Genomic DNA, 24580 nt, shown 5'->3' on the forward strand with positions numbered 1-24580 from the left:
AGAATTTACCGCAATATTAATTTCCCCAAAATCCATCCAGGTTAAAAATTCCTGAAATCTGACACTTTAATGGCAGCACACCTAACTCCACTGGATACTCTTCATGTGAAAAATCAAACAGTGGATACCAGAAGACTACTCACCTGATCCTGTGCTTAGCTATGCAGTAACATATATTTCCAGTTAGGAATGGCTAGGAGTAGGAATGCTGGCAGATTCCTCTCCTACCCCACTTAAATTTGGCACCGATTGTGGATATAACCGAGGATCTCACCTTCATTCTGCCCTCCCCAAGCTCTCGTCAGAATAACGGTAAAGATGGTCAATATAGGGCAGCACGGTAGCACAGTGGTTAGCATTGCTGCCTCACGGCGCTGAGGACCCGGGTTCGGATCCCAGCCCTGAGTCATTGTCCATATGGAGTTTGCACATTCTCCCCGTGTCTGCATGGGTTTCACCCCCACAACCCAAAGATGTGCAGGGTAGGTGGATTGGCCACGCTAAATTGCCCCTTAATTGGAAAAAATAATTGGGTACTCTAAAATTAAAAAAAAAAAATTATTTAAAAAAAAAGATGGTCAATATTGCGATGTGAGCTTCACGGCGAGCAAACGTGGAACTTATGAGCAATGAAATAGACAAATCAGCCGATGACATTGCTGCAGCACAGGCCAGAATGAGCCAGTCCAGAGCAGTAACAAATACCCCAATCAACAAGATACATAACGGTGCCATTCAGTATACTTCAGAGTCTCATTCAGTTTTGAAAATAAAAGTTAACTTCCTTACTTCCTCTCACAAAATCAATTAAGCTATTGCCGCAAACTCAGGTGAGAGGAGTCCAGTGAGTCCATGTCCAATATCAGTAGCTTTGTCTGGCAGGATATCATTCTCTGTCCAAGAGACTTTCTGAAGGCCAGTCTTGAGAATGATGTTGGTTAGAGCTACCATCATGTGACCAGCAATGGTCCATTTTGAAAAACAGAATTTAAACGGGATTATGGAAGAGGGACAAAATGTTAAGATTTTCCTGCTTCATCCTTTATTGACATGGCAATCTAGATAGCTTTTTTTCTGCACTTTCTTTACAAAATCATCAATTGTATCACTGCAGGTAAAATCTTTTAAAGTCGCACTTTCAATTGTCAGTATTGCTGAACTTGTCAAATGTTCCTGACTCCTAGCGCTTCGCAAATAATTTTGAATTGTTTTCAACACAGAAAAAGAACGTTCACTGGAAGTATTTGTTTTGTTTTCTGACAGGTATTGTTTTCAGAATAGTTTCCACATTTGGAAAGGTTGCATACAAGTCTATAAATATCAGTTGGTCATCTCGAAGCATGGGGCTCATCATTATCAATGAAATGAATGAATCGTTTCACTTCATCTTCAAAACAATTTGTGTCTGTGGCCTCCCGGTAGAATTTACTCATTTTCCTGCTGCGTGGCTCTTAGCATTTTCATCCAAACTTCTGTGAAAAGGCAGGGAAAATAAATCTTCAGATTTTTTTCAAAGTTTTCTTCAGAGATTCACTTCTACTCTGCAATTGCACCATTATTGTGTCACAAATAACATTGACAGCCTCAATGATGATCTTCTCTTTCCCTTTTAAATTGATTTTTATTATCTCCAGTTTCATTGAAAAATAATTTCCTGAGTCTTGTATGCTTCTCATCAGATATATCAGAGGAACCAGTATTTTTTGTAAATGTAGTGCCTCTGCTTCCACCGACCGTTAGTCATTTTGAACTTCTATGACAGAACTTTTAACTGAGGCTAACAATTGTGCAGCATTCAATAAATTTGTATCAATATTTTACAGAAATTTGCTGATGGCATTCTTTGAAGTAAACGATTCCACAAAATCAGCAATATCGCATCATTAGCCAAATTCATTTTCAAAGCCAAAACAGTGTCTGTACCTGGTGGCATAAATTCTTTTGACTGTCAAATGTTTTCCATGTGTCTGCTCCAAGCATGATCGCAACATATTCCAGCGATGCATGGAAACCAAAAATAGGCATATACGGTTTGAACAAAGTCAAAAGAATGTGCAGCAACTCATAGGGTTCAGCTGCTGCATTATAGATTAAATTCAAGGAGTGACTGGAACATGGGATGAATAATGCAATCTTGCTTGCAGATTTGAATATTTTCCTGTCATATTTGCGGCAATATCGAAGATCTGACCATGACAATTTTTGATGCCCAAGCCTATATTGCAACGATTTCCAAAATCTCCAGATACTCAGAAGTGTAGGATTGTAGCTGGACAAAACAAAGATATCCCTCTACAACTTCACCATCGCTGGTCACATATCTTAAAATTCATGTCAATTGGTCCACATGACTCACATCTGGTAATGAATCAACTACGTGGAACAGTATTTGGCATCTTTGACTTCATTAGTGAATTGATTTCTGACCCGCTCTACCATTATAGTGATGAAGTCACCGTAGATTTAGCATAGTAAAACGTTGGCCTTCCCTGAGCCACAATATTGATAAAGTTTCAAATGCTGTGTGAGAAGCTCAGCAAATTCACTGAGATAGTCAAGGCAGGCTAAAAAATTACGTCTTCGATTTGACAATGATGACTCATCATGTCCCCAGAGGTAGTCCCAAAGAAGACAACAGTCTAACTGTGACAACAACATGTCTCAGCACTTTCCTCCATTAAGAACACTCATTTTCGAATTAATGAAGAACGCAGAATCAATTCTTCCAAATAATTAAATCTTTGAACGAACGCACACATGGCTTTAATATGAGCTTTGGAAGTTTCATGATCAGCAATATTTTGTAGTTCCGTTGTCATTTCAGAGTTCAATTCTTGTTCAGCTTTTTCAGCCAATATGGTATCTCCGGAAATCAGCATGTCGAAGTCATCAAAAATTCACCCCGTACGTTCGGGTGAGGATGAATGTGCAGTTTGTGCACTGTTTAATACTTCAAACGTTTTAAAAGTAAAATGACAAACTGTGTTTTTGCCCAGTTTCATCCTCTTGCCTTGCCTTTAATTTTCAGCCTTTTAGACTGCCAGATTGATAGTGTCGCTTCATATTGCTAAAGAAACTAATCTTAATTTTAGGCAGCTAATGAAGTGTCTGAAAGACAGGTGTTTGCACAGTCACCCCCACGTTTTTATTAAGTTCAAGCTCTGCAAAAGTGGGATTCACCTTTTAACCATGAAGCTGTGATTCTGATCATGGATTTTAAACAACATTCACTCTAATCTCCTCCCTCCCATTCCCCCCCTCACAAACTCTCCCTCCCCAAGGACCCCGCAATCTATAGATGAACTATAGAAAGCATCCTATCGGGCTGCATCACAGCCTGGTATGGCAACTGCTCGGCCCAGGACCGCAAGGAACTTCAGAGAGTCGTGAATACCGCCCAGTCCATCACACGAACCTGCCTCCCATCCATGGACTCCATCTACACCTCCCACTGCCGGGGGAAAGCGGGCAGTATAATCAAGGATCCCTCCCACCCGGCTTACTCACTTTTCCAACTTCTTCCATCGGGCAGGAGATTCAGAAGTCTGAGAACACGGACGAACAGACTCAAAAACAGCTTCTTCCCCACTGTCACCAGACTCCTAAATTACCCTCTTATTGACTGACCTCATTAACACTACACCCTGTATGCTTCATCCGATGCCAATGCTTATGTAGTTACATTGTATATCTTGTGTTGCCCTATTATGTATTCTCATGTATTTTCTTGAATTTTGTTTAATTCCCTTTTCTTCCATGTACTGAATGATCTGTTGAGCTGCTTGCAGAAAAATACTTTTCACTGTACCTCGGTACACGTGACAATAAACAAATCCAATCCAATCCCCTCACAATCTCCCCCTCCCCTTGGACCCTCAACTCCACCAGAAGGTCTCCCTCCATGCAAGTCTGCAACCTAACCCCCTCATGCACTCTGCCTCCCCACCATCCCCTCACAGCCTACCTCCCACCCCTCATGCTCTCCCATTCTCACTCACCTCGCTCGACTGGGGGTCTTCAAGGATCTAGAATTCCACCACTTGTAGATAGAATCCTGCCTCAATCTCTGAGTATTTTTACTTTTTAGGAGTTGTTGGCTGCTGTAAATTCAGAAAATCTTCATTGGTGATTCTGCGATTCACGGTTCAAATGAATTGTTCATGTTTTGTCCTTCTGTTTCCTTACAAGGCAGTGACATCCAATTCATTGCATTTGGAGATTGGGGAGGTGTGCCTGATCCACCTTATGTAACAGTCGTTCAGAAAGCCACAGCACACGAGATGGGGAGAGTTATGCAGAATTCAAGAACAGATTTTGTACTCGATGTTGGAGATAATTTTTACTACCACGGTGTGGACAATGTAAATGATTTCAGGTTTAAGGTAACGGTTTGCTGTTCATTCATATTGGCCGTGTTTATTTTATTGTCGATTGCAACCTCCAGGATCTTTGTTTGCCTTACAATGGATATGTGGTTTAGAGTTAGCGACAGTGGTCTAGCTAAGAGCTTGTGGTTTATTAATTAACTTATAGAAAGAGTCCATCAAAATGTACTTGCTTAATTCACAAGTATAGCCAGCAGTTGTCATTTCCACTCCTGCTCAACTCCAGTTTGGAGTGTTGCAAAGGCTACAGAGAACATGGAACCCCCCCCAACCATTACATGGATTAATGAATGAATTTCACATCCCTATTCATATTGGAACTCAATGTGGTGAATGTAACTTAGTAATTCACACTGTATTTACCAATACCATTGTAAGTGCAGTAGCGTTATCCGACCACTAGGGGGAGTAGCTCTGGGAATGCTCAGGAGTTTGTACAGGGCTCCACCCTTGGCTCCGCCCACGACGCCTCCCCCTGGACTTGCTGTCTAAATGCCCTTGTCCAGAGCCAGCCTGCAGTTCATCGAGAGTTCAACGGGTAACAGGCTGGCTCTGTAGTAAATAGATTAAATCCACTGTTCATCTCTCAAAGCATGTGTCTAGTGAATTGATGGTTCCATCACTCAATATTTCATAAATCCTATGTTTTTCAGTCTCTGATCGATTGTTACTTTGCTGCCATTAATTATCTGTCAACAAACAATCCTGCTCTGGGTACGTCGGCATCACATTCTAACATCCGTATTCCGCCAGCAGTTAGAAATGTGGTGAACAATGTGATATCAACCAGATGATCTTATTGAGGGATAGTTATTGGCCTGGACACCAGGGATGACTCCCCTGCTCTTCTCTTACATCCACCTGAGCAGGCAAACAGCAACTCAGTTCAAAACCTCATCTGAGAAATGGCACCACCGGCAGTGCAGTGCTCCCTCTGTACTGCAATGGAGTTCAGCTTCGATTGTACATGCTGGAGTCCTGGAGTGGGGCTTGAACCTGGAACCTTGTGATCCAGAGGTGAGAGTGCCGCCACAGCGGACACTAACAATTATTTTGGGTTTAGGTTTAAGAGGCATTTTGTCACATAATGAAAATATAAACAGATTCACGTCTTCTGTCATTAGTTCCAGCAGGTGTGGCGGTGGAAGGGGTGGGAGGGGAGCAGGTGGTGGGGGAAAAGGGGTGACGGGGAGAGGGTGGAATGGGTGGAGGGTGGTGGAGAAGGGGGTGATGCAGGAGGGAATGGTGAGGAAGGGGACGGTGGGGAACAGCATGGTGGGGAAGGGTTGGTGGGGGAGAGGTTGGTGGGGAAGGGAGTGGGGAGGCACAGGAGACTGTTAAATAAGTTAAATAAGCCCATGGTGTTAAGGGTAAGATCCTGGCATGGATAGAGGATTGGCTGACTGGCAGAAGGCAGAGAGTGGGGACAATGGGGTCTTTTTCAGGATGGCAGACGGTGACTAGTGGTGTGCCTCAGGGCTCTGTGCTGGGACCATAACTTTTCACAACATACATTAATGATCTGGAAGAAGGAGCTGAAGGCACTGTTGCTAAGTTTGCAGATGATACAAAGATCTGTAGAGGGACAGGTAGTATTGAGGAAGCAGGGGAGCCGCAGAAGGATTTGCACAGGCTTGGAGAGTGGGCAAAGAAGTGGCAGATGAAATACAATGTGGTAAAGTGTGAGGTTATGCACTTTGGAAGGAGGAATGGAGGAATAGACTATTTTCTAAATGGGGAAGTGCTTAGGAAATCAGAAGCACCAAGGGACTTGGGAGTCTTTGTTCATGAAGAGCTTGTCATATGAGGAACGGTTGAGGACTCTGGGTCTGTACTCGTTGGGAGTTTGGAAGGATGAGGGGGGATCTTATTTAAACTTACAGGATACTGCGAGGCCTGGATAGAGGTGACATGGAGAAGATGTTTCCACTTGTAGGAAAAACTGGAACCCGAGGGCATGACCTCAGCTAGAAGCTGTCATAATATACACACAAGTATATGATGGTGCACAGACAGGCATTGATTGGCACACAGGATGACCAATGAACACACAGAACACAGCAGCCAATTACCAGACAGGACACGGCCACTATAAAACCAGAGGGCACTAGTTTTCCCGCTCTCTTGGGATGCAGCCTCTGAGTCAGTCAGAGCCCGTAGGCAACAACTAGAACATCCACCATGTGGTAGTGAGATAGTCTGGTCAGGTTAGCCTCAGGTCTCCAGTCAACTCAGCATAGTGTCAACCCACAGTTAAAGTATGTATAATAGTTAAGAGTTCAATAAAATAGAGTTGCATTTCTTCAAGTGTTGGAAGCCTGTCTCTCTCACTGCTATAGTAAACGCAGTCCTCGCAGACCCAGCTTACCCAACACATCATGGTACCAGTGAGTCATGCTCGAGTTTGACGGACCTACCTTGAAATAGTCTGCCTTTGACCAGCGATCAGCCATTCGGAAACATGGATCGGTCCGCCCTCCCCCGCCGCTCCGCGTCGCCGGCAACCACGGTGCTAACGGGAAGATTTTCAAGCAAAAGTTCCAGCTGTATCTTGAAGCCACTGACCTCGAAGCCGCATTGGATGCCAGGAAGATCGCTCTCTTCCTCTCTACAGCCGGGGACCACTTTATCCACATCTTTAACTCCCTCACCTTTGCTGAAGGCGAGGACAAGACAAAGTTTAAAACAGTCCTGCTGAAGTTCGACAGCCACTGTGACATCGAAGTCAGCGAGAGTTTTGAACGCTATGTGTTCCAGCAGAGGCTTCAGGGTAAGGATGAACCTTTTCAGTCCTTCTTAACCCACCTCCATATCCTCGCGCAGTCCTGCAACTACAGCTCCACTTCCGACTCCATGATCCGCGACCAGATCGTTTTCAGGGTCCACTCCGATCCCCTTCGCCAGCAGCTCCTTAAAGTTAAGCAGCTCACCCTTACCATCGCCATCGAGACCTGTGTCCTACATGAGCACGCTAACAACCAGCACCCCCATATCAAGGCGGCAGAGACAGCACTGCAAGGCCCCCACGATGCAGAGCGGGTGCAGGCCGTAAAACAGCTCCAGGGCCTGAGTCTGGATGAGGGCAGCCATTTCGCATGCTTTTCCCGGGCTCCTGCGCATGCGCGCAATGACCGAGGGGACGGCGAGGCCGACGACCAAACTGCACAGGTGCGCACATCGTTCAACCGCACCGCGCATGCGCGGTGGCGCACGGAGCGTCCTGACGTCGGCGCCATTACGTGCAACAACTGTGGCTCCGCCATTTAAAGCGGCAATGTCTCGCAAAATCTCGACGCTGTCTCCAGTGTGGCAAGCTTGGCCACTACGCAGCCCTGTGCTGATCTACTCAACTGCCCAACACACAGCAATCCCAGCCGCAGCACAGGAACGTCCGGTCAGTACAGCAACCCGTTGCAGACTCCAACATGCTTCCAGATCCCAACACCGAGGGCCTCTCATCCCCATTCCGGGTGGGCATCATCACCAAGCATACGATGCTTTCATCCAAGAAGGCGAAACAACTCCCAGTGATGAGCATTGATCCGGACGACGAGTGGTGTGCCACCCTTACGGTCAACAAGGCTCGCATACGCTTCAGGCTGGACACAGGCACTTCAGCAAACCTCATCTCAAAGTCTGACCTGGATACCATCCACGTCAAGCCAAGCATTTTTCCATCGGCCTGCCAGCTTTTCGACTACAATGGCAATGCCATTGCTGCCAGTGGCTCATGCCAGCTTGTGGTATCCCATCGTTCTTCAAAAGTCACCCTGCAAAATCCTGAATCTTGTGCAGCGGGTTCACATCATGTCGTCCGCTGAGGCATCAGGCTCGCCAGATGCCAACTTCCAAACCCAATTAGATGACATCATTGTCTGGTCCGCAACTGCTCAGGAGCACATCGATCGCCTCAAGCGAGTGTTCCATAGGATCCACGAGCATGGCCTCCGACTCAACAGAGCCAAATGCTCATTCGGTCAACCAGAATTCGTCGCCCGCCACAGAGACTGAACTTGTAGATTGAATGTTGCATTGCCTTGTGCTTCGTTTACACATCTGTACATATTGTTTCTTCCCAATTTGTTGTATTCCCTCTATCTGCACTGGACACCTACCCATGTGAATACGTTCACGTATTTTGTACACACTCACTATTTATTGACCTATACACATTTTTTTTAAAAGGGGGGAGATGTCATAATGTACACACAAGTATATGATGGTGCACAGACAGGCATTGATTGACACACTGGATGACCAATGAACACACAGAACACAGCAGCCAATCACCAGACAGGACACGGCCACTATAAAGCCAGAGGGCACTAGTTTTCCCGCTCTCTTGGGATGCAGCCTCTGAGACAGTCAGAGCCCGTGAGCAACAACTAGAACATACACCATGTGGTAGTGAGATAGTCTGGTCAGGTTAGCCTCAGGTCTCCAGTCAACTCAGCATAGTGTCAACCCACAGTTAAAGTATGTATAATAGTTAAGAGTTCAATAAAATCGAGTTGCATTTCTTCAAGTGTTGGAAGCCTGTCTCTCTCACTACTGCAGTAAACACAGTCCTCACAGACCCAGCTTACCCAACACATCAGAAGGGACGATCCTTTAAAACAGAGATGAAGTGGAATTTCTTCAGCCAGAGGGTGGTCAATCTGCGAAGCTAATTGCTGCAGAAGGCTGTGGATGCCAAATCACTGATTGTCTTTAAGGCAGAGATAGATAGGTTCTTGATTAATAAGGGGATCAGGAGTTATGGGGAGAAGGGGTTTCCTCTGCCCTCCTAATGATTGCTTGTCATTGCGGAACTCGGAGTAGAGCACTTGGTTTGGGAGTCTTGTGTCGAGCATGCGGGCAACGTGGCCCGTCCATGGCAGCTGGCTGAGTGTGCCCAGTGCCTCGATACTGGGGATATTGGCCCGGAGAGGACGCGCACGTTGATATGCCTATCCTGCCAGTGGATTTGCAGGATTTTACAGAGGCAGTGTTGGTGATATATCTCCAAGGATTTGAGGTGTCTGCTGTACATTTTCCATGTTTCTGATGCATACAGGAGGGCAGGGACCACAACTGCTCTGTAGACCATGAGCTTGGTGCTGGATTTGAGGTTTTGGTTTTCGAATACTGGGCGGGATTCTCCCAAAGGGAGACAAAGTGCCGACGCCGGAGTGAAAACCGGAGTGTTTCACTCCGGCGTCGGAGGCTTCTCCTCGCCCCCTATTCTCCCACCCCCAGGGGGCTAGGAGCGGTGGCGCGTCAATCTCGCGTGCCAGACCTTGACACTTGCGTCAAAGCGGCGCCGCCTGAATGACGTGGGCGGTGGTGCCTAAATGACTTCACCCGCGGATGCGAGGTTGGCCGGTGCCAAACCGCGCATGCGCGGTTACCGTCTTCCCCTCTGCTGCCCTGCAGGACACGGAGGGTTGATCTTGCGGGGCGGCGGAGGGAAAAGAGTGCGTCTTGCAGAGACGCCGGCCCAACGATCGGTGGGCATTGATCGGCGACCAGACCCCTCCTGAGCACCCCCCTGGTGCTCGATTCTCCCTCCGCCCCCCACAGGCCCCACACGCAGCGGTCTCGCGCTGTTCACGCCGGCAGCAACCAGGTGTGGTTGGCGCCGGTATGAACCCGTCGCCCATCCGAGCGGCCTGTCGCAAAACGCGACACGCGGTTTTGCGGGGGGGGGGGGGGGGGGGTGGGAGAATCGCGTGCGGGTGCCAGGGTGGCGTGAATCGCCCGGCACTCCCGTGATTCTCCCACCCGGCGTGGGGGTCGGAGAATCGCGCCCACTGTTTCTCGGGCGTCGGAAGACTGCACTGGCGCACTGGAGTTGATGTTGGATTTTGTCGTCGATGTCTGCTCGCACCGAGAGGAGGCTCTCGAGGTAAGGGAAATGATCCATATTGTCCAAGGGCTCACAGTGGATATTGATGGGGGGGGGGGGGGGGGGGGGGGCAGGGGGGTGGGCTGGTAGTGAACCTTTGTTTCCCGGATGTTTAATCTGAAGCCCATTCTCTCATTTGCCTCGGTGAATGTGTTGCCGATGGTTTGTAGCTCAGCCTCTGAATGTACGCAGACATAGGCACTGTCTGTACACGCAAACACTGGGGTGGAACATTTAAGTTATGAAGATGAATTGGATATGCTTGAATTGTTTTCGTTGGAGCAGAGAAGATTGAGGTGTGTAAGATTATGAAGGGTATGGACAGGATGAATAGGGAGCAGCTGTTCCCCTTAGTTGAAGGGTCAGTCACGAGGGGTCACAAGTTCAAGGTGAGGGGCAGGAGGTTTAGAGGGGATGTGAGGACAAACCTTTTTACCCAGAGGGCGGTGACGGTTCGGAATGCACTGATTGCACACGTCGACGGTATCACCAAGAAAGCACAACAGCGCCTATACTTCCTCAGGAAACTAAGGAAATTCGGCATGTCCACATTAACCCTTACCAACTTTTACAGATGCACCATAGAGAGCATCCTATCGGGCTGCATCACAGCCTGGTATGGCAACTGCTCGGCCCAGGACCGCAAGGAACTTCAGAGAGTCGTGAATACTGCCCAGTCCATCACCCGAACCTGCCTCCCATCCATTGATTCCATCTACACCTCCCGCTGCCGGGGGAAAGCGGGCAGCATAATCAAGGATCCCTCCCACCCGGCTTACTCACTTTTCCAACTTCTTCCATCGGGCAGGAGATTCAGAAGTCTGAGAACACGGACGAACAGACTCAAAAACAGCTTCTTCCCCACTGTCACCAGACTCCTAAATGACCCTCTTATTGACTGACCTCACTAACACTACACCCTGTATGCTTCAACCGATGCCAATGCTTATGTAGTTACATTGCATACCTTGTGTTGCCCTATTATGTATTCTCATGTATTTTCTTGAATTGTTTAATTCCCTTTTCTTCCATGTACTGAATGATCTGTTGAGTTGCTTGCAGAAAAATACTTTTCACTGTACCTCGGTACACGTGACAATAAACAAATCCAATCCAATCCAATCCGATTGGGAGGGTGGTCGAGGCAGGTTGCCTCACATCCTTTAAAAGGCACCTGGATGACCTGTTGGCACGTCATAAGGGTAGGCAGCATGGTAGCATTGTGGATAGCACAATTGCTTCACAGCTCCAGGAACACAGGTTCCATTCCGGCTTGGGTCACTGTCTGTGCGGAGTCTGCACATCCTCCCCGTGTGTGCGTGGGTTTCCTCCGGCTGCTCCGGTTTCCTCCCACAGTCCAAAGATGTGCAGGTTAGGTGGATTGGCCATGATAAATCGCCCTTAGTGTCCAAAATTGCCCTTAATGTTGGGTGGGGTTACTGGGTTATGGGGATAGGGTGGAGGTGTTGACCTTGGGTAGGGTGCTCTTTCCAGGAGCCGTGCAGACGCGATGGGCCGAATGGCCTCCTTCTGCACTGTAAATTCTATGATTCTATGATAACAGTCAAGGCTTTGGGCAAGTGCTGGCAAATGGGATTAGCTAGGTAGGTCCAGAAGACCATAAACTATAGATTCATGGTTGATATGTTTCTCATCCCCATTCTCCTGCCTTCTCCCCTTATTAATCAAGAGGTCATCGCTTCTTGGCCTTTTGGCTAAGGTAAGTGTGAGGTCAGTGAATGCCTGGATCTGCTATTTCTGTCTTGTGGGGACCATGAATTGGATTCAATTTGAATTGGTTTTTGGAGCAGGCAAGGAGCTGGATTAGGGTTTTGCCCCTGTCCACACTCTGAGCTCTGGCTTTGTAACTCTGATAAAGTAATAAAAAAAAAAATGTTTTTAAATTAATCGAGGTCAAGTTTATTTTTCATTCACTGTTAGCACTGTTGCCTCACCATGCCGAGGACCTGGGTTCAATCCCGGCCCTGTCGGTGTGGAGTTTGCACATTCTCCCTGTGTCTGCCCCCCACAACTCAAAACGATGTGCAGGCTAGGTGGATTGACCATGCTAAATTGCCCCTTAATTGGAAAAAAAAGAATTGGTTGCTCTAAATTATTTTTTTAAAAGTTTTTTTTCACGTGTCCGCGGAGACTCGATGGGCCGAAGGGCCTCTCCTGCATTGTGCGATTCTGTGATGAGGAAATGTCTTGCTTGAAAATACATTCCATTTTATAAATCAGTGCTCGGTCATAATCCGTGGCGAAGAATTATTTTTTCTCTTTCTTACTGACCAATTATTTATTTTCAGTTTTGCTACATTTGAGAATCACTGTAAATTAACTCCCCTCCTGCCGCCTATTGCTGATATACACAGTTGCTGAATTAGATTTTGATTTATTTGAACAGGAAACGTTTGAGAATGTGTTCACAGCTCCGTCCCTTACCAATAGTCCCTGGTATATTTTGGCAGGAAATCACGATCACCTGGGTAATGTGTCAGCTCAAATTGCCTACTCTGGGCTCTCGAAGAGATGGTGAGTGATTCTGAACATCTGTCTGTTCATGTGACGTAGTGTTTGTATTTTAGGGAGGGGTATCAATTAGGTCATCAGTCCCAGCGATCGAGCAATAAACCCAGCATCCAAGAAATCTGCATCATCTGGAAACATCTGGAACAAGAAAGAAACAGATGGCAAAAGCCACGATGAGTTCCGACGTTATTCCTCTTTATTGTGGAGATTGTAGAGTTCAAAAAAAACGTAGTCGCAAATGTTAAGGTGATCATCATTTAATTAATATTCCCTGCAAAGGGATATCATCCAACCACGCAGCAACATTATGTAAGCCCATCTTGAAAGAGAACTTTGTTGAAGATGCTTTAAGAGTTTTTGCAGATATGTTAATTCCTTTCAAGGCAATCTGGCAAACTTCATTTCCTCATTTGGTGTTACATTGTCCTGAAATCACGAGGAACGAATTAGTATTTCTATCTGACCTGCTCCATTTGCATTGTCCCTTTGTCTATACTGTAATGTTTTTGACTCATCTACTTTTAATGTTGTTTTGCCCAGTAAGACATCTGCACCCTTCTGCGAACAATGGACAATGTAGTGAACTGTGAAGTGTGGTAACAAGCAGAGGATGATTTCTGGGCAGCATCTCCTGTATGCAAGGAGCACTTTATAAAGCATCTGCCCTGTACAAGGATTTTGTTTAGTATATTATAAGTCTGCATGGGTTGTGCGCAGCTATGGTGATTGCACATCCCTTCCTGCAGAAGTGGGCCCATGCTCAAGGAACACTCTTGAGTGCGCTTTCATTGTTGGTTGCCTGCCAATGAGAAATTGGGTCACTGAACAGCTCTTACAAGGGCTGCAGCTGGCCCTTAAAGGGGAGAGACTTTAGTATGAACTTTTGATCCACAGCGCACCGATTAGAATTGTTGAGAAGTTATGTGATGGGTAGACAACATCATCCAACCCCAATGTGCTGATGGGAGAGGTGTACCAAAGGAGGTTTTCTGTCTTAGGGCAGAAGGACAAATGTTCTGACAAGCCACAGGCTCAAACACTTTGCAACATAGGAGCAGGAGTAGGCCATTCGGCCCATCGAGACTGCTCTCCTATTCAGTGTCATCATGACTGATCACCCACTTCAATGACTTCTTCCCACATCTCCATACCCCTTTACATCGTTGGGATTTTAGGAATCTGTCAATCTCTGTTTTAAACATACTCAACGACTGAACTTCCACAACCCTCTGGGATACAGAATCCCAAACATCCACAACTCTCTGAGTAAAAAGAAATGATCCTACTTTCAGCTCTAAGTGGCTTCCCCTTCGATTGAAATTGTGTCCCCTGGTTCTAGACTTGCCAGCCAGGGGAAACATCTTACCCGCATCGAATGGTACAGAAGGTGAAGTCACACAGGATCAGAGATGAGCTGGCAAGGTGGCTCGGTCATAGAAGACAGAGGGTAGCAATGGAAGGGTGCTTTTCTGAATGGAGGGCTGTGACTAGTGGTGTTCTTCAGGGATCAGTGTTGGGACCTCCGCTGTTTGTAGTATATATAAATGATTTGGAGGAAAATGTAACTTTATAAAATAATCTTTATTTTCACAAGTTGCGTTACATTAACTTGTCTGATTAGTAAGTTTGTGGACAGCACAAAGGTTGGTGGAATTGCAGATAGCGATGAAGACTGTCAGAGGATGCAGCAGGATATAGATCGGTTGGAGACTTGGGAGGAAAGATGGCAGATGGAGTTTAATCCGGAAGAATGTGAGGTAATGCTTTTTGGAAGGTGAAATACAGGTGGGAAATATACAGTAAATGGCAGAACCCTTGAGAGTATTGACAGGCAGAGGGATCTGGGTGTACAGGTCCGTGTGTGACTGAAAGTGGCAGCGCAGGTGGATAAGGCAATAAAGAAGGCATACACGTGCTTGCCTTCATCGGCCGGGGCATTGAGTATAAAAATTAGCAAGTCATGCTGCAGCTGTATGGAACCTTAGTTAGACCACACTTGGAATATAGTGTTTAATTCTGGTTGCCACACGACCAGAAAGATGTGGAGGCTTTGGAGAGGGTACAGAAGAGGTTTACCAGAATGTTGCCTGGTATGGAGGGCATTAGCTATGTGGAGAGCTTGTATAAACCCGGTTGGTTCTCACTCACTGGAATGACGGAGGTTGAGGGGCGACCTGATAGTCTACAAAATTATGTGGTACGTGGGCAGAGTGGATAGTCAGAGGCTTATTCCCAGGGTGGAAAAGTCAGTTACTGAGGGACGTAGGTTTAAAGTGCGAGGGCAAAGTTTAGAGGAAATGTACAAGGCAGGTTTTTTGCACAGAAGGTGGTGAGTGCCTGGAATTCGCTGCTGGGGGAGGTGGTGGAAGGAGATACGATCGATTAGGGATGTCTTGACAAATACATGAATAAGATGGGAACAGAGGGATAGAGACTCTGGGAATGTAGAAGGTTTTAGGTTAGACGGACAACATGGTCAGCGCATGCTTGGAGGGTCAAAGGGCCTGTTCCTGTTTCTGTACTTCACATTGTTCTTTGACCCTATCTATCTCTTTAAGTATTTTGTGGGTGTCGATGAGACTCCCTGTGAGTCAGTGCGATATTCCATCTCAGCTCAGAAAAGGTTTCATGGTACAGGAAGCGTTCAGGTAAATTACAGATACCTAGCCTTCATACATGGTGTGGTCTCAATGCAAAATCTTTTTGTTGGATCCACTGGGAAAGCAACTGGAAAGATTTCACATTGTATTTTCCATTGGTGGCTACAACTCCAGCCTTGGGTCTGTGCAGAGTCTGCACGTTCTCCCCGTGTCTGTGGGTTTCCCCCGGGTGCTCTGGTTTCCTCCCAAACTCCAAAGATATGCAGGTTCGGTGGATTGACCTTGCTAAATTTCCCCTTAGTGTCCAAAAGGTTAGGTGGGGTTACTGGGCTACGGGGATAGGGTGGGGACGTGGGCTAGGGACTAGGGTGCTTTCAGAGGGTCGGTGTAGACTTCATGGCCTCGTTCTACATTGTCGTGATTCTATGATTCTACACACCTTCATAGTGTAGAAATTGCATGACACATCGTAATGGGCGGACTTATGATTCTTTCAAAATAGATCTGGCTGGTAAAGCAGCATGATAACTGTAATGTTCTTGTCAGATGGCCTGATTTATATTACAAGAACACTTGTAGCTAAAGCTATAAACAATTTATTAACATTAACTGTGGGTCAACTATATACAAAACACAGATGAAAAACAGTATTAACATGCACAAGCAACCTCTCTCTCCCAGCTCCCGAGTCAGTCTGAGGTCAGCTGACTGTAACATTCACTTCCAAACTAATGCGACTCCTAGTGGTCAGTTGATGAATTACAACACAGCCATGATATCACTACAATAATCGGAGTAAGTAAGATGGCTTGCTGGACCCATCCTATCCTTTTTCTCATGCATATTATAAAATGTCTGAACATTGGGAGCAAGTAGACATAGCACAGCTGCTTGCATTGCTATTCAGCAGTTAACATGTTCATCGATGAAAGGTGGTTCCTGGGTAAATCTGTCCATAACCATAAAGGATAAATCATAGGCACTGTTCAGTGGAGTTGAAATAAGATCTGGTTTCTGTCGCATTTGACGGGGTGTTTCTTGACGGCTGCAGCGCCGAGATTCATCCCACTATTCACCGGCACTTTGCCTATTTTTTGGGCCTTAGGGAGTTTCTCCCCGTCAAGGTCACACTTTAGTTGATTTTGTACACTGGCGAACTGACCAGCAGCCCCGATCTTCGCAATCCCAGCTTTAGTCCCCTTCACCGCTGCTTTTTGCACCCCCCCCCCCCCCCCCCCCCCCCCACTTGTCCCTCCTAAACATCTTGTGGCCCCTGGCTCATCAACCTCTCATCAGCAAGGCCACCCCAGGCTCGACTTCTGGACTACCAAGGTGCCAGGGTGGCAGCACCAAGGTGCCAGAGTGGCAGTGCCAAGGTGCCAGGGTGGCAGCACCAAGGTGCCAGGGTGGCAGCACCAAGGTGCCAGAGTGGCAGTGCCAAGGTGCCAGAGTGGCAGTGCCAAGGTGCCAGGGTGGCAGTGCCAAGGTGCCAGGGTGGCAGTGCCAAGGTGGCAGCATCAAGGTGCCAGGGTGGCAGCACCAAGGTGCCAGGGTGGCAGTGCCAAGGTGCCAGGGGATTGGCAGGGTACTACCCTGCTGTCGCCGACCAAATGTGGTCTCAAATAACCTGTGAGACCCCCAGAGGTGCCATCATGCCTGGTCCATGTTTATGGAAGCCAGTGTTAAATGGCGCCCGCTCGAGGTCTCCCGAGTGCATTTAAATGGCTCATTTAACCAGCCAGTTTCTTTCTATCTTTAACCAGCCAGCCGGGGGCTGGTTTAGCAAAGTGGGCTAAATAGCTGGCTTGTAATGCAGAACAAGGCCAGCAGCACGGGTTCAATTCCCGTACTGGCCTCCCCGAACAGGCACCGGAATGTGGCGACTAGGGGCCTTTCACAGTAACTTTATTGAAGCCTACTTGTGAAAATAAGTGATTACTATTATTATTAAATATACTGATTGGGTGGCTTGCGGTCAGCTTGGTGTGGAGCCTGAGTTGAGGCTCTCCCAGGATTCCGCTGTCACACCTGGCTCCGCGCTGGATGAAACGTGCTGGCTGAATTGCACCCATAGAATCCCTAGAGTGTAGAAGGAGGCCATTCGGCCCTTCGAATGAAGGCTGGAGCTGGACCTTACTTAGATTTAGTTCCTCCCGTCCCATGCGGGACAATGGGCAGCAAGACTCCTCCACCAGCCCCCCTCCATCGCAGACTCTTCAGTTCCAACCCAGCTAGTGCCCCACTCTTGGAGTCCCTCCTTAAATGTAGCTCGCTAGGTTTGCTTTGGCCGGCCCCGTCTTCTTCTGTCTCTGGTGTCCATTCTACTTCCTTTCTGGCTTGGCGCACATCCAGGAGTTGAAATGCATATCCTGCCAGTCTCAGTTGTCCCTCTGTCATAGTGTCTCTGTAATACTCCTTCATTGGTAATGTCATCTCTCTGTGTGATGCCGGGTGGCACTGGTGAAAGACATCCAACTTCCTTGGCACCTTTGCTGTTCTCATCCGTATCTCACTGGCATGGATTGTGGTTGGTATTAATATGGGCATGTAGAGTCACAGCCTCATGGCCGTATTGATGGAGTTGGCTGCCTCAAGAAGCTGAAAGACTGACGCTGCTTTGCCGATTCTTGTGTGGGTGTCAATCTCTACAACACCCTCCCTGTTTCCTAGGTAGGGGGCATAGTTGATGTCTTTGAATGCTGTTTCCCAGTGGTGATGGGAGGGCCTTGTTGCCATGGTCTTTTCGCAGCTGGTGCGTAGACCAGCCTTGGCGCCATTACTCTCAATACCGGTGGTCCTGTCTTGGACTGCTTGCAATTCTTCAGCCAGAAAGGCAATGCCACGTGAAATGACCAGGTCCATCAACCAATGGTGTTGCCACATGATGCCAACATCCACACCCACCATCGCCTTCTTCATGATGAAATCAGTAACCTACAGGAAAAGGAATAGAGATGATATACAGCCTTGTTGTCCTCCTGTGATGATGTTGAAAGAGTCTGTGATGCCCGTGCTGGTATTGACACAGCAGCTGGAGTCATGCAATAAGCCTTTGAGGATGGTAATATACTGCTCCAGGATGTACTGTCCTGGATTGTGCATATGGGCCAGGGTTTAGAGAACCCCAAAGTGTGTATCATGGAGTTCACCTGACCCATAACTTTTAATAGATTGTGGTATGGGGAGCACACGGCCCACTCTACAGGTGTGGTGCAGCAGAAATGGAAAAGTATTTTTTAAAGCAAAACAATGTTTATTCAATTAACTCAAGTTAACCTTTTTAGAACATCAGTGAACATCTTAGCAACCATCAATTCAAATACGACCCCCAAAGAATACAACAGGTATTACAAAAAACATAACCTTTAACTGAAGCACATCAGGTTAAAGTCACTACTGAGAGCAGTTATTAGTTTTAAATCACCAAAGGATCGATTTACATTATTTAGATTAAGGAGAGAGATACTAATACCCCTTCTGGCTGTCACTGCAGCTATCCAGCTCTGAAAATGAAACTAAAACACACCCTGCAGCAAACAACCTAAAACAAAAGTAAAAAGCTGACAGATAGCCCAGTTCCACCCACTCTCTGACATCGCTGCAGTAATAACCACCCATTTCTTAAAGGTACTCTCACTGCAGATATTTATATACACACCCATTTATAAACACTAATTTCTTAAAGGTACTCTCACATGACAAGAGGGACTACCAAAAACCTTCTTAAAATCAATGAAGTTGATGACAAGTGGCTCCTGATGCTCCAGGCTCTGCACTATATTTACTGCAGCTCAGCCTTCAACACCATAATCTCAGCCAAGCTCATATCAAAGCTCCAAAACCTAGGACTTGGCTCCTCACTCTGCAACTGGATCCTTGACTTTCTGACCCACAGACCACAATCAGTAAGAATGAACAACAACACCTCCTCCACAATAGTCCTCAATAGTGGATAGCAGTAGACGTAATTACACTGATACTCGCAAGTCTGCGTAATTAGCCCCCTACTCTACTCCCTGTACACACACGACTGCATGGCAAAATTTGGTTCCAACTCCATCTACAAGTTTGCTGATGATACTACCATAGTGGGCTGGATCTCGAATAATGACGAGTCAGAATACAGGAGGGAGATAGAGAACCTACTGGAGTGGTGCAGCGACAACAATCTCTCCCTCAATGCCAGCAAAAATAAAGAGCTGGTCATTGACTTCAGGAAGCAAAGTACTGTACACACCTCTGTCTGCATCAACGGGGCTGAGGTGGAGATGGTTAGCAGCTTCAAATTCCTAGGGGGCACAGCACCACAAATCTGTCCTGATCCACCCACGTCGACACTACCACCAAGAAAACACAACAGCGCCTATACTTTCTCAGGAAACTAAGAAAATTCGGCATGTCCACGCTCACTCTCACCAACTTTTACAGATGCACCACAGAAAGCATCCTATCTGGCTGCATCACAGCCTGGTATGGCAACTGCTCGGCCCAAGACCGCAAGAAACTTCAGAGAGTCGTGAGCACCGCCCAATCCATCACACGAACCTACCTCCCATCCATTGACTCCTTCTACACCTCCCGCTGCCTGGCGAAAGCGGGCAGCATAATCAAAGATCCCTCCCACCCGACTTACTCACTCTTCCAACTTCTTCCATCGGGCAGCAGATACAAAAGTCTGAGAACACGCACGAACAGACTCAAAAACAGCTCCTTCCCCGCTGTTACCAGACTCCTAAACAACCCTCTTAAGGACTGACCTGACTAACACTGTATGCTTCATCCGATGCCGGTGCTTATGTAGTTACACTGTATACCTTGTGTTGCCCTATTATGTACTTTCTTTATATTTTCTTTTCTTTCCATGTACTCAATGATCTGTTGAGCTGCTCGCAGAAAAATACTTTTCACTGTACCTCGGTACACGTGACAATAAACCAATCCAATCCAATAATGTTCATGCTCATTGCATGATCTTGTTAAGAACCCCGATTGTGTTAAATGTGAGGGTATCCCAAACCTCAGAATGATAACTTGGAACACCGGTTCTTAGTGGTGTATATGTTCAATTTGGTATACTGTGAGAAAAGGTATACAAACCCCAGGAGAAACACTCCAGCGTTTTGCCATCAATCAATAAAGGATATTTATTCACTTAAAAGAAAAACACATGACAAGAAGGGCTATATACACTACAACAGTAGACGTAATTACACTGATACTCACAAGACGTTACCCCTTGTTTGCTGAGTTCTGAGATGCCCCTTTTTGAAAAAAACCATCCAATATTATAGAACTCCCATGAGCTAAATCCAGCAGATAGTTACCATGCCCAGGTTATCTGTCCACATTTGGGAAAAACATCTTCAGTCTCAGCGAAGGCATAATCTTCTCTGTTCGAGTTTTGGATTTTAACCTTTCGCCTTTTAGCAACAACTTGTTTTCAGGGGAGACTGTTTTCTTCAGCTGGGTGTGGCTGTGATGGTAGAGGCGTCTACTGTGTCCCTTTCTCCACTTATTGTGCTATGGCTATATCATTCTTTCCTTTTGATGTTACCCACCCTGTGGACCCGGCTTTTAGCATAGCAGTTCCCTTATCTCACCACTTTGAAGTTACCTCTTCTACGCTTCATTGATTTCCCTTGGTCACATAGGTATGTTCATTCACATAACCCCTTCAGACAGCTGCACTTACCAATTCCCCTTTTTATCTAACTTACCCCAATTTCATTTTTTAACCTTAATTTTCCCCAATTCCTAGGAATCTGCCACCCCAGAAACCCCCTTCCAATCTCTGCGAAAGGCACCATTTACTCCTGCTTTCAATCTGTTTGGGAACACCTTGCTGAACACCTTGCCAGGTACAACACAATGTTATGTTCCTCCAGTTGTTACAGACGCTGAGGTTCCCTTTCTTTGGCAGCTTGACTCTTAATCATCACCTCCAGTCATTCGGGACGTCCTCCGCAATCCACATCATGTTAAACAGGTCTGCGAGCTCCATCATGACAATGGTATTCCCATGGAGATGGACCCGACATCCTGAAATAGATAACCGTTTACGAGTTGGGGCTCACTCTCAAGGGCAAGTTTCAACTTGAGGTGGATACTGACAAGTATTCTTCACACTGCCAGCGCCTCGTGCAGCTCTCACACGATTCAGCCATTTGCACGAGGCACTAACGTCATGCCAGCTCGGAATCCATTGCTGGGAGGATGCATTTAAAATCCTGCTCCTTTTCCTGTGTGTCCTGCCCGAGGTGACGAACCCCGAAGGAATGTTGCCACCATTATCTGGCAGAACATTCTGACAAACGTTCCACCTGCTCCTACTGCTCCAGGAAGTACAAAGAGTGAATTGAGGGAAGAGGCACAATGCAACAATAAAGAAGAGCGAGTGGAGGTGACAGGAGAGGAATACGAACCAAATAGCAGCAAGCTCTCATTCTGACTGATAGTAGCATCAGCAACTGATTCAATATTCAATCGATCCAGTGTTCAGAATGGGACAAATGGAGCCGCTTTTGGGAACAGCTCCTGTTTCCAGCAATGCACTTCTGATAGTTCTGTGGGAAGAATTTTATTTTTATTCTTTCATTGAATGTGGGCATCACTCGCAAGGCCACCCTTTGTTACCCATCCCTAATTGAATCAAGTGGCCATTTCGGAGGGAAGTTAAGAGGCAGCCATATTGCTGTAGAGTTGGACTCACACGCAGGCCAGACCACATAAGGATGTCAGATTTGCTTCCCGAAATGACATTGGTGAAGCAGACAACAATTGATGATAGTTTCACGGCCACCATTACTGAGGCCAACTTTCAATTCCAGATTTATTAATAAATGAATAATTGAATTTAAATTCCATCAGCTGCCACGGTGGAATATGAACCTACGTTCATGTCCCATCAGGACAGCACGGTGGCACAGTGGTTAGCACTGCTGCCTCACAGCGCCAGGGACCCGGGTTCAATTCCTGTCATGGGTGACTGTGTGGAGTTTGCACTTTCTCCCCGTGTCTACGTGGGTTTCCTCCTGGTGCTCTGGTTTCCTCCCACAGCCCAAAGATATGCAGGTTAGTTGGATTGGCCATGCTAAATTGCACCTTAGTGTCCAGGGATGTGCAGGTTAGGCAGGGATAGGGTGGGGGAGTGAGCCGAGGAAGGGCGCTCTTTCAGAGAGTCGGTGGAGACTTGATGGGCCAAATGGCCTTCTTCTGCACGTATGATTCTGCATTGCCAGAACCTTAGTTGGGCCTCTGGATTACAAGTCTAGTGACGTTACCACTAAGCCACTGTTTCCCATTAGCGTGGAGCCTGTGACCCACCACAAGAAGCCCTAATGCAGGGCGGGGGCAAGAATGTAGGAGTTCTATCACAAATCTGATGCAATCAAAATCTTGAGCACCTAGGTACGGGAGCCTGCCACTGCCAGCTGTGGCCAACGAGACAAGCATCTAGATTGAGCCGTCATGGCAACCACCACAGCAGAGGCCCCCGATAGGCTGCTGTCACCCAATGGGTATTTAGTTGAGAAGCTACATTCCAAGGACAGAGCGAAGAAGGGTTCCGTAAGATAGCAAACCTTCAAATGGACCATTCATGTCCCCTCAAATGCAGCTGGTCAAAAATGCTCAGCTGGAGAAAGCATTCAGAAATTGTACAAACAACCCGCACTCAGCCAATTTCAATAAGAGATTGAAAGCAGTCCAGGCCACTGTCAGAAAGACCGGTGGTTGAGAAGTTGACTGAACATCTGCTTTGGGACCTGATTTATGTATTTTGCGATATTCACAAACGCATGGGAGAGGTATATGTTTGCCAGTAAAAGCAGTCATTAGGAAATTTGGTGTGGGAGGAACACAGTACGCAGAGTCCAAGAACATTTGTGTCAAGTTAAAGCCAATCCATTCGGCTATGTTTTGACAGCTAAAAAAGCCAACAGTTCCAAAATGAATGCAGATAATTTAGGTGTTAAAAATGCGGGAATGTCTGGAACTCAACATCCCGGTTCGGGAAAGTTCCTGTCTTCCCATCAATGTTGAGAGTTCGGAACTCACACTGGCAGGAGACATGTGGTACCATGCAAGTTGTCACGCTCATTACATAGAATTTACAGTGCAGAAGGAGGCCATTTGACCCATCGAGTCTGCACCGGCTCTTGGAAAGAGCACCCTACCCCCTACCCAAGGTCAACACCTCCACCCTATTCAGGTGGCTGGAAATCGCTGGCTTTTAAAGCAGACCAAGCAGGCCAGCAGCACGGTTCGATTCCCGTACCAGCCTCCCCGGACAGGCGCCGGAATGTGGTGACTAGGGGCTTTTCACAGTAACTTCATTGAAGCCTACTCGTGACAATAAGCGATTTTCATTTCTCATTTCATAACTCAGTAACCCCACCCAACACTAAGGGCAATTTTGGACACTAAGGGCAATTTATCATGGCCAATCCACCTAACCCGCACATCTTTGGACTGTGGGAGGAAACCGGAGCACCCGGAGGAAACCCACGCACATATGGGGAAGATGTGCAGACTCCGCACAGACAGTGACCCAAGCCAGAATCGAACCTGGGACCCTGGAGCTGTGAAGCGATTGTGCTATCCACAATGCTACCGTGCTGCCCTTTTGTAATAACTTTTGTAATAACTGGCTAAACCTGTTGCAGGAACTTTCCAAATCTCTACTACAAACTGAATTTTAAGATGCCTGACGTCAATGTTTCTGTCACCATTCTGATGATCGATACTGTTGTGATCTGTGGGAATACCTATCAAGCCAACCAGCCAGGAGGACCTGAAGACCCTTGGTTAGCCAGGAAGCAACTTCAGTGGATCCGGCAAAAATTGGCACAATCCAGGTAACCTTTCAACTTGGAACAAAAAAGTAATCACGCCCAGAGTGGTATTTTATAGAAAAGGGCAAACTTTACCAAGAATGGTCAGCTGGAAGGCCCAGTCATGTGTAGGGTTAACATTCTGTGTTCACAATATTGGGCTAGGTTGTTTGAGCATTCTTGGAGACACACATTTCGTTTGAGGGAGTAAATGGGAATGAAAGCGATAACCGTTATTAAGTCAAATGTTAAGTCGACAGTAGTTTGTTGCTGTTCTTTGTGCACTTTAATGGTATAAATTCACGAGAAATCAGCGAAAGTACAGCAATGCAAGTCCATTCAGCC

At 46.8% G+C, this 24580-nt stretch overlaps 1 protein-coding gene across 9 annotated transcripts in view; it reads left to right on the forward strand.

The window, feature by feature from the left end:
- acp5b (acid phosphatase 5b, tartrate resistant) overlaps positions 1–24580 on the forward strand; it is a 46491-nt gene that overhangs the window by 17249 nt on the left and 4662 nt on the right. For 4 of the 9 annotated variants that reach the window (XM_038793882.1, XM_038793889.1, XM_038793888.1 and 1 more), the window contains exons 2-4: positions 4189–4382; positions 12680–12807; positions 24068–24259. In XM_038793882.1, coding sequence (XP_038649810.1) covers positions 4189–4382; positions 12680–12807; positions 24068–24259 — 514 coding nt within the window. Of the gene's footprint in view, positions 1–4188; positions 4383–12679; positions 12808–21162; positions 21263–24067; positions 24260–24580 lie in introns of those variants that run through there. The other 5 variants (XM_038793883.1, XM_038793886.1, XM_038793884.1 and 2 more) reach the window with 5 other exon arrangements.

This window comes from Scyliorhinus canicula, chromosome 4 (genome assembly GCF_902713615.1).
Source record: "Scyliorhinus canicula chromosome 4, sScyCan1.1, whole genome shotgun sequence".
In the NCBI taxonomy this organism is placed as follows: Eukaryota; Metazoa; Chordata; class Chondrichthyes; order Carcharhiniformes; family Scyliorhinidae; genus Scyliorhinus; species Scyliorhinus canicula.